The sequence below is a fragment of the Salvia splendens genome, chromosome 14 (assembly GCF_004379255.2).
Source record: "Salvia splendens isolate huo1 chromosome 14, SspV2, whole genome shotgun sequence".
In the NCBI taxonomy this organism is placed as follows: Eukaryota; Viridiplantae; Streptophyta; class Magnoliopsida; order Lamiales; family Lamiaceae; genus Salvia; species Salvia splendens.
This window is the reverse complement of record NC_056045.1, coordinates 23,610,503-23,627,097: the sequence shown is the minus strand read 5'-3', so window position 1 is coordinate 23,627,097 and position 16,595 is coordinate 23,610,503. Positions and strand designations below refer to the sequence as shown.

General features: G+C 39.3%; 1 protein-coding gene across 1 annotated transcript; it reads left to right on the top strand.

Moving 5' to 3' along the window:
- Positions 1-2,327: 2,327 nt before the first annotated feature.
- LOC121764378 (serine/threonine-protein phosphatase 7 long form homolog) lies at positions 2,328-3,364 on the top strand. Its single transcript, XM_042160413.1, has 4 exons — positions 2,328-2,361; positions 2,437-2,524; positions 2,611-3,057; positions 3,149-3,364. Exons 1-4 carry the CDS (start codon positions 2,330-2,332, stop codon positions 3,362-3,364), a joined length of 783 nt encoding a protein of 260 aa, XP_042016347.1. The 5' UTR covers positions 2,328-2,329.
- The last annotated feature ends 13,231 nt before the right edge of the window (positions 3,365-16,595 follow it).

The following is a 16,595-nucleotide window of genomic DNA, read 5'->3' as shown; positions in this document are numbered from 1 at the left end:
ATTACCCCCTCAATATATGTGTGTGTGTGTGAGTGTGTGTGTGTGTGTGTGTGTGTGTGAGAGAGAGAGAGAGAGAGAGAGAGAGAGCACTTTTTTTTTACTATTACAAAGTTTCCTAACCTAAGCTAGTATACTATACAAACTAATTTTAATGTCAAATGATGATTAAGTGCTAATCAATTCACCTTGTATAAGTTGGATTGGACCACTAGCTCTCTTTCCTTGGCACCTATCCTTCATGTATCCTGTATAATTTATTTATTGGCTATTGTTATAATTTGATTTCTTGAATTTATATATCATTCATCATGCACTGCCCAAAAAGTAATTAGTTAAAGAATCTCGATTCCCAATGGTTATTTCAAATCAAGTTGTGGTGATTGACTATTAATGCAATTGGTTGAATATCATATGATATTACGATAATGACAAAGAAATATTCCCCCATAGGAATCAAATTTGTATATAGGCAATCATAAAGCATAACTGCACAAGCTAAGGTATACAAAATGCATCAAGGTGCTTCTCTCCTTCATGCTTTAATTAATTAATACATTTTGTCTTTTCAAAAATCTTATAAATTATTTTTTTGACATTTATTATTTGTTCTGGTTAACAAGATTTCATTTATCTAGTTAATTACAAGTAATCAAGGCAACTGAAATGAATGACCCCCTTATAATAAGTTTTTCTCTTTCATGAAAAACTCATGTCATTTATTACCAAGACTATTTTTGTAGTTGGAACAGTAAATTATTGAGTATTAAATGGTTGTATATAGGAATGGAGTGTGATTTCCACAACTTAGGTGGGGATTTTGGAAGGATGTGAATGTGATGAAGTAAATGTTAAGAATGAGTATGCAAAGTGACAGTCTTCACATACACAGGTGATACCAATGGATCGCAGAATTGGGGAGTCAGAAATTGCTTTCGTTTTCATTATTAATTTATTTCCCTATTTAGAAGTAACTTACATATCTATTTAAAACGTCACATCCCAATCTATATCTCTCTTATTAACTCTCTTCAAAGAATTCGATTTCCAAAAACATTTTCACGGCAAGGTATGAAATCTAGTCCGCGGACTGTCGATAATAGTGAAATGTGGCTTCTATCCAAAACGTCACATTAATTTGATAATATTACATATTTATACAGGGGTATGATTATTTGCTAACAATTTAAGTTGATAACTATGTTATCTAGTGTATTAAAAATGTCAATACATAATTTGGTTGAACTTCAATATATTGTGTTGATATTATGTGTTGACATTTTTAATACCCTGCATCGATAAGTTAACAGAGTTAGCAACTTAAATACAATTATCAATATAACACATTCCTATTTATACATATTGAAATTTCAAATCATAATTTATTAGAAAAATATTTCACAATTCGCTTATATACTTAATCAAGTTTAGTGTGTATTTGTATTAGATCGATAAATAAGATTGTAGTATGGAGTAATTTATTGTTACTGAGATTTGACATCTAACATCTAAAGTTCTATACTACTAGGATCAATTCTTTTTTTAAAGGATTTTAATGGAATTCCATTTTAATGAAGAGCATTAGTCGTATTCCGCCTCAGGGAGTGACGCATAACTCTTATGCGTCACTAACAAAAAGACGCATAATCCTTATGCGTCGCCTATACATGAAAATGTGATGTATTGGCTAGGTGTATGGGGGTTCAGAGGCGTGGTTGAATGTGGAAGACCGATGAGGATGGACAATGAGCTAATAACTGCCTTGATCGAGCGCTGGAGGCCTGAGACACACTGTTTCCACCTTCCAGTTGGGGAAGTTACTGTTACCTTACAGGATGTGCAAAGCCTGTGGGGTTTGAGAGCAGACGGTCGTGCTTTCACTGGCCGTGACTACCCTGTTGGATTTGAAGATTGGTCCAGCAAGTGTAGAGATTTGTTGGGATGGATACCTGACTCAGAAACCGAAACGAAGCACGGTGGTTTGTTGATGACGTCTCTGATCCACCAAGCGACGATGCCGTTGGGTGATGGGCTGCCTGTGTATGCATACATTCAAAGAGCACGCATACATGCTCTGATCCTGTTAGGGGGGCTTATTTTACCGGACACCACAGGGTGCAAGGTCCCCTTTATGTGGTTAAATGCCTTAGACGATCCGGAAGATGTGGCTAATATCAGTTGGGGTAGTGCTGCGTTAGCATACCTGTATCATTATTTGTGCGAGGCTTCTGTAGGCAGACAGAGAAGAGATGTGGGTGGACCTATGGTTCTCTTGCAGCTGTGGGCCTGGGAAAGAATGCCTACATTGAGGCCAGCCTTCTTGATATCGCCTATGCACACGCCGTATACCCCGTGCGGAGCCAAGTAATGTTTTTGTTTAAATTAACTCACATAATTATGTGTTTTGTTGATAACTTTTGACATTAATATTATGTATAGGTGGCACGGAGTTACTGAAATTGGAAATGCGCCCCGACATTCAGTAGCTCATTATCGTGATCAGTTATCACTGATCCGTCCTGGCCAGGTGAAATTTATTTGTGTTGTCTTAATTAATGAATTTACTTACTATAGTATGAAATTAATTGTGTTTTTTATTTTATTTGTTTGTAGTTTCTGTGGACACCCTATGCAGACTGTATCCTCCCTGAGTACTGCATTGATTCGACTGCATCCTACTTGTGCGATACTTATTTGGTGTGCTGGTCATTTGTCGAGGCACACGAGGCTGGACGCGTTTGTCGACAATTTAACCGCTACCAGCGTATTCCTCAGTACTGTGATAGGATGCTACATAGCTCCGGCCATTTGAGTAAAAGTCATCGCCGTGGGAGGAAGGGCGCTGATTGGGCTAAGGTACATAAGTTCTTCATTGATGAATGGGACTTGCGCCACGACAGGTTCCAAGCAACTTTTGACCACGCAACGGCGACACTAGATGGTCGCATTAATCCGGGTTATATGGCGTGGTACAATAGGATCACCGTGTCGTACCTAGTTCAACCTGGGACACAGTCAACTGACGGGATGAACGAGGCAGCCTCTTCTAATTTATTGGCGGTATGTGATGTTTTTGTATATAAAAACGTCTTTAGTTTAAAGTTTGTATTGCTCCACGTGGTATGATGTCATTTGTATTTTTGTTATCTAGGTTGAGACCCTTCAGGGGATATGGCATTTGACCTCTGAGCATGACACAGACCCTCGGTTCAGGCAGATTCGAGACATGGCTGCTTCGGCACTTCGTGCGATGAACCATGCTGATGCGATGGAGTATCCATCTTCTCAACGGCAAAATGTGGTCGTGCCGCCACGCCCACCAACTTCTCTTCGTCATGGACTGCCGGGTGTCCGGACGTTATTGTAGCACTCCGACATGTTTGTGGTGGCCACCCCCCACCTAAGTCCACCATCGTAGCACAGTGACCAACATTCTTTTGTAATCCTATTCAGCATTCGAACCGCACCACTGTTGACATCATATAGTGCTCGACGTCTTCTGGCAAATTTACGTTCCTGAGAACTGACCCCCAACTTCCATATAATGGCCTTCACATTGGGGCCCTTGTGCTTCTTCAACACATTTGCCCTCACATGAAGCAAACAAAATTTGTGGTGTATCTGCGGGGCCCTAGTCATGATTTCAGACTCCATTGCATTCAAGAGTCCTTTATGCCTATCTGATATAATGCACACCTCCCTCTCGTATTTCACTACATGAGTTCTGACATGATCCAAAAACCACGACCAACTGTCATTGGTTTCTTCATCCACCACAGCATATGCAATAGGCAAGCATGTCTTGTTAGCATCAAAACCACAAGCAACAAGCAACTTACCTTTAAATCTTCCTCGAAGGTGAGTCCCGTCCACTGTTAACACCGGTGCGGCCTTCTGGAACGCATGTATTGCAGGCCCAAATGCCCAGAAAACATAGTTGAACACCATTGTACGCCTCTGACTCAACAGATCGTTATGCTTCCACTCAACAATTGTGCCCATATTCTGTGACTGGAGTTCAAACATGTAGCTTGGCAACTGCCTAAACGACTCCTCCCATCCACCGTATACAAACTCTATAGCCTTTCTCTTTGCATACCACGCCTTCTTATAACTGATTAACACACCAAATCTGTCTTGAATATCAGCTATTATTGAGAAGACCTTGAAATCGGCACATTGTCGCACATGATGTCGAATCAACAGAGCTATCATTGGGGCTGAAAAGTTAGCATGATCTCTATTAGCACGATGGCCTATACAGGTATGTCGATTCTTCCACTTCCTAACTTCCCACATATCGTCATGCGACCTTTGTGTAACTGAAACCTCCCACTTACATTCCCTCGCCTTTTCAGCGTCGGTGGTGCTGATGATGCCTGCCCCTGTGACTGTCGTTCCTGCTGGAAATTTGCATACATCATGCCACCTTCTTAATTTGCTCTCGACAACCTTAAACTGTTTTTCATTCCATAAACTCCACATAGTTATAGCAGTTTTCACGTGTAGCTTGGAATCAAATTTTGTTCCCAACACAATCCGATGCGGCTCATTCTCATTCCAATACAAAAGGCTGTGTTCATTACCTCCCACATCATCCGATACTCCAGAAGGACGACTTGGTAATTCACGAAAGAATCTAAACCCATTAGGATTGTATTCCGGAAGTGGTTGTTCACCTTGCATAACAGGTTTACATGGTACTATCTCATCATCAGAACTAGCACCGACATCATCAGCACCATCACCATCACTGAGATCGGGGTCTGGCTCTGTCTCGGATAGTGGCCTTGGCTCATCAAGATCATCTGCATCATCTACCTCATCATTCAATCCAACACCAACATCAGCAACATCTACAACATCTACAACATCTCTCTGCTCATTCATTTGGTCCACCCTCGCAGATGATCCAATACCACACTCAAAACTCATTTGTTCAAACCTCGCAGATGCTCCAATACCATAATCAACAACTGGTGGGATTTCTTCACTCCTCACAGGTGAATACTCAACAAATAATTCAATACACCCACTTGAATTTTGAGCATTGTTGAACATAAACATTACACTATCATCATTGCGAATCACAGAACATGTATAACTCATACCGGAACCATAGACTATACATTGTCTCCATAATAATTCAATTGTGTGTTGGTTCATATCTATTCCCATCGCATCACAAATCATTGCTACCAACTCATAATAGGAAACACCTGAATTTAATATAATGGAGCTCCTCGCACGAGGTGGGTCATAACCAATACCCATATGTGGTAGTTGAACTACTCTACCACCCCAATACAAACTCACAAATACTTGCATGATTTCTGCATCAAAAACATATAAACCAACGACAATTATGGACATTTTCCTACAAGCCCTAATTTGTATAAATTGGGTAAAACTAACAAATGAAAGCACAATAAACATGAATAATGATGAATGTAGCTAAATTGATGAACAAATTACCGGATCTTATGGAGAAATCGCCGAAAATCGCCAGAAAACGCCGGAAATCGCCGAGATAGAGGAATTGAAAGTGTATGAAGGTGCGTTCTGTGATCTGCGTGTGACTGGAGGCAGATAAAAGCCGCCTTAACGACGCATAACCAATGTGCGTCGTTCATGAGCGACGCACAACCCTTATGCGTCGTTAAGCGACGCATAATCCTTATGCGTCATTAATTAACGACGCATAATGATTATGCGTTTCATTAAGAACGACGCACAATCATTATGCGTCACTCCCTCAATTAGAATGAATCTATTCTCCTTCATTAAATTAGAATTCCATTACTCTTAGCACAAAAGAAGAAAGACCTCTATACTACTATATACCGGTTGAATTTGACAAGCAAAACAGATTATAAGAAAAGAAAATTAACTAAAGTTGGTAGAGATTCATAGTAATAGATTAAAGCCGTATTGTATTTTTGTGATCATATCATTACGTACGGTTTTCGATTTATATGGACCAGTTGTCAATTTTCTTGGTAAAAAAATGAATACGAAAACAAAATTATCTGTATTAAATCTCTTGTTAAAAATTTGGGAGTTCTATACTTCTATACAGAAAAGAAAAGGCTGGTGTAACACATACGAATAATAACTTTCAGTCTGATTAATTAAAATTAAATACTGCCATCTGCGCTGACAACACAGGTCAAGTAATTAACAATTCATTAGTATACTAATCTTTAGCTATAAACTGTTCACTCCTTTAGGTTTTTCACTTTAGGCCACCCGCAACGCGTCACGCGGGTGACCCGTATTCCGTCACGAAGCGACGAGACGGCGGCGTGATGCGTTGCAGCACCCCGTCTCGTCCCCAGCCCGTTCCGCGTTCCGTCCCGCCGTGACGAATGGCGAGACGTCTCGCCACGCGCCGAGGTGACGTGGCGCGCTCGGCGCCACGCGCGACGCCCACGAGTGGGCATCGTCACGCTGACGCAATAATTCATTTTTTTAAAAAAAATCAAATTAAATAAAAAAATAAGAAATGAAAAACGGTAATATTACCGTTTTTTCAAATTTTTTTTACTCTATAAATACTCATAATTCATCCTCATTTCACACACAAATACACATCTATTCTCCACAAATCATCTCCATTTCCTCTCCAAGTTTCATCTAACCTCTCATCACAAAATGTCCGGTGACGGAAACTCTGGCGGGTTCGGGCTCGGGGGTACCCTTGAACTTCCTTATGTCCATGTACATGACTGCCAGAATGGTGGACACTTCCCGCATGACGCCTCCCCAATACCAAGCCTATCTTGACGAAATTGCGTTTATGGCAGCACAACTTGGCATTCCGCCTCCTCACAGCTTCAGTGCACCTCCACCGCCTTCGGGGGATGATTCACCGGCGGAGTAGTTTTTTTATTTTCTTTAAAATTGTATTTTAAATTATGTCATTTTTATTTTTTAGGATTTTAATTAAGTGTTTTTTTATTTTTTTGAATTTTAAGTTGTATTTTTATTTTATGTTGTAATTTTATTTTATTTTATTTTTAATGAAATGTGTTTTTTTAATTGAATTTGGTTGGAAATAAAAATAAAAAATGAAATTGAATGAAAAGTAATTTAAGAGACGGTTAAAGGACGGATGATTGCAGGTTCCGTCCCTTAATTAAGAGATGGAGTAAAAAAGTACAGTAGATCTATGAATAGTAATTTAAGGGCCGGATAAATGACAGTGTACCTTAAAATTAAATATCTAAAGCACCTGATTAAAGCTGCGTGACACCTCGAATTTAAGTGAAAAAGCTGGTACAGTATTTTAAATTTTTATACACTTAACAAATTTACATTAGTATCCCTGTAGTTCAGTAAAAATAAATTGAAAAGAAATAAAAAACCTCATAATATTATGTTATTCTGTTATGTTTATTTGGTTACATTCCTAATATTAGACTATTGACGTTTCATACCATGCAACTTTTGAAATACAGATTTTTTTTATACAGTAACTTTAAAACTAATATATCATGGTGTCAATTAAACATCGATGACGACATATTAGAGCATTCATAATGGAGCGGACGATAGCGCGCCCGATCCGCCACTGTGGGTGCGCGGACGACGGACGATGCGTCGTCCGCGGCCAAAGCTTAGTCCGCGGACGAAGCGCGCACGATAGGGCATCGTCCGCCCACTGTGGGCGACGCGGACGATGGCGCGGACGATGCAACGCATTTTTCTTAAAAAATGCGTTTGCCGGGAGTCAAACCCGGGTGTATTGCTTGGAAGGGTGGTATCCTAACCATTGGACTACAAGCACTAGTTGAGTTATTTTGAAAACTAATTATTAAAAATGCTTAGTGTCTTACTAATTATTTGTTAGCTTGGTTAAAGTAGGCCCCTAAATAGTTTTAGATTTACATGAATTTATTCGCAATAAGGTTATATTTAATTAGTATGATTGGGAAAATGAATAAATAAAATTATGATTAAAAGGTAGAATTCGGTGAAACGAGAATTTGCTTCTTCGAGTTATTAAGATGATTAATTTTATAAATGAAATGAAAGTTTTTCCCAATTTTTGTAGTTATTTAAATATTCAAATAAAAGAAAATGCTTAGGGCGCCCTTTAGGGCGTGCCTTATGGTGCCCCACTGCAGGTGGAAGGGTGCATAGGGCGGGCTTTAGGGCGCCTCTTAAGGCGCCCCATCGTGGATGCTCTTATGGCTTAACGAAAGAGTGACATTCAATTGATGATGTTGAGGAGTGAGAGTGTCCACTATGGTATAGCCGCGGCTATAGCCCCCGCCGGGCCATCTCGGGGCGGTTATGGTGGAGGTGACGTCCGCCCCCGGGGCGGACGAGGAGTGTGGGCGTGGTAGGCGGTGGATGGGCATGCGGCGACTCCGGGGCAAGGACGCGGCGACTCCGGGGCAGACGCGGCGGATAGGCGGGGCTCCTATAGTGGAGCGGTGCCCGACGCGGCGGTAGGCGGCGATTTTTTTTAATTCAATTTAATTCACCTATAAATACACCCCATTCCATTCATTATTTTCACACCATTCCAACTCTTCATCACTCAAAATTTCTCTCACTGGAAATATGATAATAGAAGATGAAGGATTTGCAGTAGAGCGCTGGGCACCGGAAGAGGGCGCAAGTACAAGTCACGGTGTTGCCTCCGCGCCGATCCAGATGGGCGTACCACGGAGCAATGAATATTTGATCCAACGTTTCGCTGATATGCGCAGGACCACATCACATACCACACTCCAGGCCGATCTGATTGAAGAAGTGTGAGCTTGTAGGGGAGGTGGCGGCGCAGTGTGAACACCTTTGTGATTTGCACTAGATTAAATTTTCGTTGTATAATTTTTCCTGTACTTTAATACGACGAAAATTTGTACTTTAATTTTAATTTCTTCAAGTATAGTGGTTTTCTTCTAATTACGTATAGTCCGATAAATTTATTCATAATTGCTTGAAACATTAAAATAAAAATTTTGGGGCTATTGGTGTCCACCATAGTGGCGGAAATAAAAATTTAGTTCTGTGGACAAAAAAATTGGGGCTATGGACAAAAACTGGGACGGGGCTATTTGGGTGTCCGTCTTATAGTGGAGACCCTGAGTGACATTTAACTGATAATGATGCGATGAAGACACACGCATTGGAAACCAAGCAGCAATAGTGTTAGAGCATCTCCAATGGCGGACGTCCGGTCGGACATCCGCGACGGGCGACCGGGACGTCCGCCATTGTGGCGTTTCAACTCGGATACGGACGTCCCGTAAGGACGTCGGATGTCCTCAGACGTGCGGGCGACGGGCGGGCGGACGTCCGGGTCGGACGTCCGGTACATTAATTTTTTTTAAAACTCTATATATACGGCTCGTTGAACTTCATTTCATTCGCACCACTTGTGTTAACAAGTTTCTCTCTCTACATCTCTATTTTCAAGTATATCTACAATGGCTAGTGACAGTGATAGCGAGGATGAATTGGAGGTCGCTGTGGAAGGTGTGATAGATAGGCTGCTACACCAGAGGGAGCAGCGACGGCAGCAGGCGGCGGTACATCGGCCGATCCGTCGTCGAACTATAATACCCCGTGACCACATTGTTGCACATATTCGGTTGTATCAGGACTACTTCGCTCTGCAGCCGCGTTTTGGGGATTCCTTGTTCCGGCGACGTTTTAGGATACATCGTCTGCTGTTTATGCATATCGTGGGTGCTTTAGAGAGAAGATACCTGTATTTTAGGATCAGGGAGGATGCAGCTGGCAAACCCGGACTCACGCCCTTACAGAAGTGCACTGTCGCAATTAGACAACTGGCGTACGGAGGTGCGGCCGACATGTTCGACGAGTACCTCCACATTGGCGAGTCGACATCCGTCGAGTGTCTGCAGAATTTTTGCGCGGGCGTGAGAGCGATATTCGGTGAGCGGTATCTTCGGAGTCCGAGCCCCGAAGACTGCCAGAGTCTGATAGATATGCATGAGTCGGTGCACGGGTTCCCTAGGATGTTGGGCAGCATAGATTGTATGCATTGGGAGTGGAAGAACTGCCCCGCCGCCTGGAAGGGGATGTACACTACTGGCTTCAAAGCCAAGCATCCCACGATGATCCTTGAAGCTGTAGCTGACTACCGGCTGTGGATATGGCATGCTTATTTTGGAGTCGCCGGGTCGAACAACGACATCAACGTTCTCCAGTCGTCGCCCCTGTTCAATGCTCAGTGCAATGGCGTTGGTCTCGCCATCAGTTTCGTCGCCAACGGCAACCAGCACAATATGAGATACTATTTGGCGGATGGGATATACCCAAACTTGCCCGTCTTTGTGAAGACAATCAAGCATCCGCTCGGACAAAAGAAGTCATACTTTGCGAGCCGTCAGGAAGCAGTGCGCAAGGATGTGGAGCGGGCATTTGGTGTGCTCCAGAGTCGATGGGCGGTAGTCAAGGGTCCTGCACGGCAGTGGTATATTCCCAACATCGGCGATGTCATGTACGCATGTATCATAATGCACAACATGATTGTCGAAAATGAAGCTGCGGAACTGACTTAGTGGACCAATGAAGATGATACGGGTGCAAGTCCAAGTAACGGCGTGGCCACCGCGAATGTGAATATGGGGGTACCTCAAGGAGAGGTCGAGCGGATGCGTGCATTTACCGACATGCGGCAAACAGATGCCCATGTTCGACTTCAGAACGATATTATCGAAGAGGTTTGGACGCGGAAGGTTTGACGTTGATGTTAGTACTTTTTTTTTGTGTTTATTACTATGTAATTTTTTTTTCAAATCATGTATGTTTTTTTTAAATGAAGTTGTTAATTTTTCCCGTTCGTATTCGTGTTGAAATTTTATTTCCGTAAACGTAAATTGCTTTATTTGTGAATTTGTGATTTTTTTAATTGCGGGAAGTCCTAGTGGGAAAGGCGATGAGAAGGGCGGATTGTGAAGATGATGTCCTAGTGACGTGGCAGTGGAATGGGAAGTCCTAGTGACGTGACAGGAGGTGTTTTTAGGAAGTCCTAGTGGATGTCCGAGTGAGACATCCGCCCACTGGAGATGCTCTTAGCTGTGGCTTGACTACCCTCAACTTTGCCGCCCTGTCCATCACACCAACAACCTACGCCTCATTTCGGCTGGCTTACTTATTTTGTGAATGACCTATTTAAGTGATTAATCAATAAATAAATCATTTTACTACGGATTAAATTCCCAATTTATTTGATTAAGCAACTAAATTAATTTACCGTTGTTTACGAGTGTGGTGTGATATTTATACAAGTACCATAAATAATATTCTAGGCCACTTGGCAAGTCACTAGAAATACGGAATAACTTTGTATTTTTAAGAGAAATATATAGTATTTTATATCCCAATGTTCGTTTTTATCGAATCTGGAATAGAGTTGTAATTTAATCTTGAATACTAATGATAAGAATAGAGAAATATATAGTATTCTAGCGTTTTCAGTACAAGAGTTGGTCTTTCCATCATAGGAACTTTCTAAATACTATTGACAATTGTGAAGAATATACAGATTTTGAGGATGATTTTCTGACAACAAAAATAAATATAGTAGTATTGAATTAGATGTAGGTGTGCAAGGAATTCCCTGTCAATTTAGCCCGCAACCCGTGGACTGGCCCGAATAGCCCACCAAATTTATAGGGTTAGGGCTGAAAATTTTCAGCCCGATAAAATTACAGCCCGCACCCGATTAACCCGCAACCCGTTAGGGCCAGACCCGAAAACCCGATGGGCTGGCCCGAAAACCCGATAAAATTTATATTGTTCTATTTGTTTGACTCTAATTCGACACTTCATTGATTATTTTATAATATAGATTACTGAAAAAATAACTTTCCATTTTATATATTAAATATATAAATTATATATTATTAATATAATAATAGATAAATGAATTAGAAACTTCAAATTCACTAAAAAAATATATTTAAATTTCTAAACATGCTTTAAAATTTCTTGATGTTTATGTTTTATTTTGCATAAATCTCAAATATTAGTATTTGATCATATTTATGTTTGAGTTTAAGCATATATCTCAAATTTATCATAATTAAATATTTTACATTTTATAAATATAACTAATTTTCACCATTATTTATTGGATTGATCGCATGTTAATTTTATCGGTAGCAACCTTAGAGCATCCACAACCGTGCTCTTGCCAGCGGCACGGTTGTGGGCCCGGGCGGTACTATTCATGCCTGCTCTCTGGCAAGAGCACAACACCCACAACTGTGCTCTTCCGCAAGGACGAGCACAATTAATATAAAATTCAATTACACAACAACATTTTCATAATACTAAAATTCATTAAAAAAACCACAATAAAAATTACAAATTACAAATAAAATAAAAAGACATAATTAAAATCCTAAAAATTAAAAATTACATAATTAAAATACTAAAAATTAAAAATTACATAATTAAACTCCTAAAAATTAAAAATTACATAATTATTGGCTAATATAACCCGAGGAAGACTACGCATCCGGCGGCACCAACCCCAATTGTTTTTGGAGACCCAATATCATGGACTCGTGCGTTTGAAGTTGCGTGGGGGTCATAGTTGACCTATCGGCCATATTGAGTTGGGCCAAAAGGGCCCACAACGAGTTGTTCGGGGGTGGAGGTGGAACATAGGGTGCGGGTTCGGGAGCAGGGGCAGATGGAGTCGCGGCGCGACGTCGTTCGGCCGCCGCCTTCTTCCTACCTTGCGGTCGGCGTCGGGAACCGCTTGGTCCGGCATCGGGGCTACCCAAGTTAGCTCCGGCGAGTTGGCTAGCCACTTCTTCCGAGCCGGAGTCGGATAGTGCTACCGACCGTGAGCGTTTGGAGGAGCCGCTAGAGGAGGATGTTATGCCTCCCTTATACTTCGGGTGCGTCCGCGTCTCCTGCCAAACGTTAAGATATTTGAACGACTTACCGTTCATGGATTGGTAGGTGCTCAGCGAGGCGGTGATGATGTCGACCTCGCTTTGGCCGCTCCCGGCATTCCGGGACTCCTGGATGAAATAGCCGTTGAACTTGCCAATTTCTTCGTTGGCTCGGCCGATGCAGTTGCGCACCATACTCTCGTTGCGCTCGATCGTTCCCGGCGGCCGGTGTGCATTGTACCGGCTAGAGACGCGCCACCAAAAGTGATCGCCGGATTGGTTCGTTCCAACCACCGCATCTTCGGAGATTTCCAAGTACGCCTTGAACAATCTTTCCATCTCCGCCGGTGAGTACGGTGTGCGGACACCGGCGCGAGATGGAGGATTCGGCATTTGGGAAGGGGCGCGAGGCCTAGGCTCCGGTGTCCACCCGTAGCGCCCATCGGAGGCACCTTGATCGTCGATTGGGTATGGCCGGTAGCCACTCGGAACGCCCGAATCTTGGGTGAGAGGAGGGGCCGAATATTCCGTTTCCGGACTAGGAAACGGTTGCGAACCGAACCATTCGGGGTTCCAACCGTGAGAGCCGCTTGGGTTGTCGTCGTTACCGGACATAGTGGTGTTGTAGGGTGTGAGAGGAAGATGAAAATGGATATGAGAGATTGAAGATGAGAATGGAGATGAGAGAATGATGATGAGAATTGTGTAGTGAAAGTGTGAATTTTTGGGAGTGAAATTGGGGGTATTTATAGATGAAAGTGTGTATTTTTGGGGTAAAAAAATAAAAAAAAAATTAAAAAGTGGGGGAAAAACGGTTATAAACGGATATAATTTTTTGGGGAAGTGAAAATTTTTTTTTTTTATTTTTTATCGGTTTTTTTAATAAAAAACCGATTTTTTTTAAAAAAAATAAAAAATTATTTGAAACCAACGGCTATGCCGTTGGCGAATGGGAGAGTGACACGTGTGCGTCCGCTGGCACGGACGTGCTCGATACATCGAGCAGCGCCGTGCCAGCGGCGCGGTTGCAGCGGCGGCGGTTCTTCGCCTTGCCGCTGGCACGGACGGCGGTGGCGCCAACCGCCACCGCTGCGGATGCTCTTAATAACCCGATGGGCTAGCCCGAAACCCGAGCTTTTAGGGTTAGGGTTGAACTTTTATAACCCGGAAAAATCACAACCTGATTAGCCCGCACCCGATTGACCCGCAACCCGAATAGGGTTGGCCCGAAACCCGGTGGGCTGGCCGGATTGACATCCCTTGGCGTGCTTTTTTGGTTTAAACTTTATTTATGGTGGAAGTATGTGGTGTAAAATCTGACATAATTAGTTAAAGCTTAAAGATGAAGGGTACGCTATGGACAAATATTTAGTGGGATATTAATTGAACCTTAGTTGTTTTTATTCTTTGGCACATTAACTAGTGGAATTCAGCATCTGGATACATGTATTTTCCACACATCTTGTAAAAGAAACATCTACTTAATTAAATAAAGACAAAGAAATAGGTTTTGGGGGTTGCTTTTTCCTAAAAAATAAATAAATTGAAATTTGGTTGTTATACTATAATTATATATTTCATGACTCGGCATGTTAATAATTCTACAAGAGTATTTGAATTAAGGTATTACTAATTTACTATTATACATAGTGGTGGGTGTCTTGTGATGAAAACTGTACTTCTGATGCAGAATAAAGATAACATATATATTTATTGGATCCCAATATGGATGATTCGAATATTTCAAAAATGCGTTTCATTTTATATGTATTAAAATTAAAATTCTTTAGTACTAAAATTCTAGTATTAAATATTTGAGGGAACATCATTTTAGGTCAACGAACTTTGCCAAAGTATCATTTTAGGTCCGTGAACTTTGAAAATCTTATTTTAGGTCCGTGAACTTTGAGTTAGTATCATTTTAGGTCCTTTTTACTATTTCCAAGTTTTTTGGGACGAAAATACCCTCAATACCTTAAAAAATATATATTTTTAATAAATTTATCATATACTCATATTTTTTTATAAATATCTTTACAATATATTTTTGACAAATTTTCTAAATATAATTTGACCTTAAATATTATCACTTAATTTTATGACATGCAAGTAAAATTGCTTCTTCAATTTTTTATATTAATTTTTTTTAAAATTGAATAAAGAATTTTTCTTTAATAATAAAAAAATTGAATAAAGATCTTTTTATAAATATCTTTACAATATATTTTTGACAAATTTTCTAAATATAATTTGACCTTCAATATTATAATTTAATTTTGTGACATGCAAGAAAAGATCTTTATTCAATTTTTTTTTATTAGAGAAAAGTTATTTATTCAACATTAAAAAAAATAAGATAAAAAATTGAAGAAGCAATTTTACTTGCATGTCACAAAATTAAGTGATAACATTTAAGGTCAAATTATATTTAGAAAATTTGTCAAAAATATATTGTAAAGATATTTATAAAAAAAATATGAGTATATGATAAATTTATTAAAAATATATACATTTAAGGTATTGAGGGTATTTTCGTCCAAAAAAACTTGGAAATAGTAAAAAGGACCTAAAATGATACTAACTCAAAGTTCACGGACCTAAAATAAGATTTTCAAAGTTTACGGACCTAAAATGATACTTTGTCAAAGTTCGTAGACCTAAAATGATGTTCCCTCTAAATATTTAGGCAGAATTTGGTAATCATGCAAAGTAGCAGGTTAAGACTTTGTGATTGAGTATGATCTTATTAGTATATTTATAAGAGGGAATATCTTTTTTGGTCCACGAACTTTGCCAAAGTATCATTTTAGGTTCGTGAACTTTGAAAATATCATTTTAGGTCTGTGAACTTTGAGTTAGTATCATTTGAGGTACTTTTTACTATTTCCAAGTTTTTTGGACGAAAATACTCTCAATACCTTAAAGTGTATATATTTTTAATAAATTTATCATATACTCATATTTTTTATAAATATCTTTACAATATATTTTTGACAAATTTTCTAAATATAATTTGACCTTAAATATTATCACTTAATTTTGTGACATGCAAGTAAAATTGCTTCTTCAATTTTTTATATTAATTTTTTTTTAAAATTGAATAAAGAACTTTTCTTTAATAATAAAAAATTGAATAAAGATCTTTTATAAATATCTTTACAATATATTTTTGACAAATTTTCTAAATATAATTTGACCTTCAATATTATCATTTAATTTTGTGACATGCTAGAAAAGATTTTTATTCAATTTTTTTATTATTAAAGAAAAGTTCTTTATTCAATTTAAAAAAAAATTAATATAAAAAATTGAAGAAGCAATTTTACTTGCATGTCACAAAATTAAGTGATAATATTTAAGGTCAAATTATATTTAGAAAATTTGTCAAAAATATATTGAAAAGATATTTATAAAAAAAATATAAGTATATGATAAATTTATTAAAAATATATACACTTTAAGGTATTGAAGGTATTTTCGTTCAAAAAACTTAGAAATAGTAAAAAGTACCTCAAATGATACTAACTCAAAGTTCACGGACCTAAAATGATATTTTCAAAGTTTACGGACCTAAAATGATACTTTGGCAAAGTTCGTGAACCAAAAAAGATGATCCCTCTATTTATAATTTGAATTTTGGAGTTTGGATTTTGAAGCCTTGATATCGTTTGGATATTGAAAACATAGTGTGTTCATTTTATATATCAA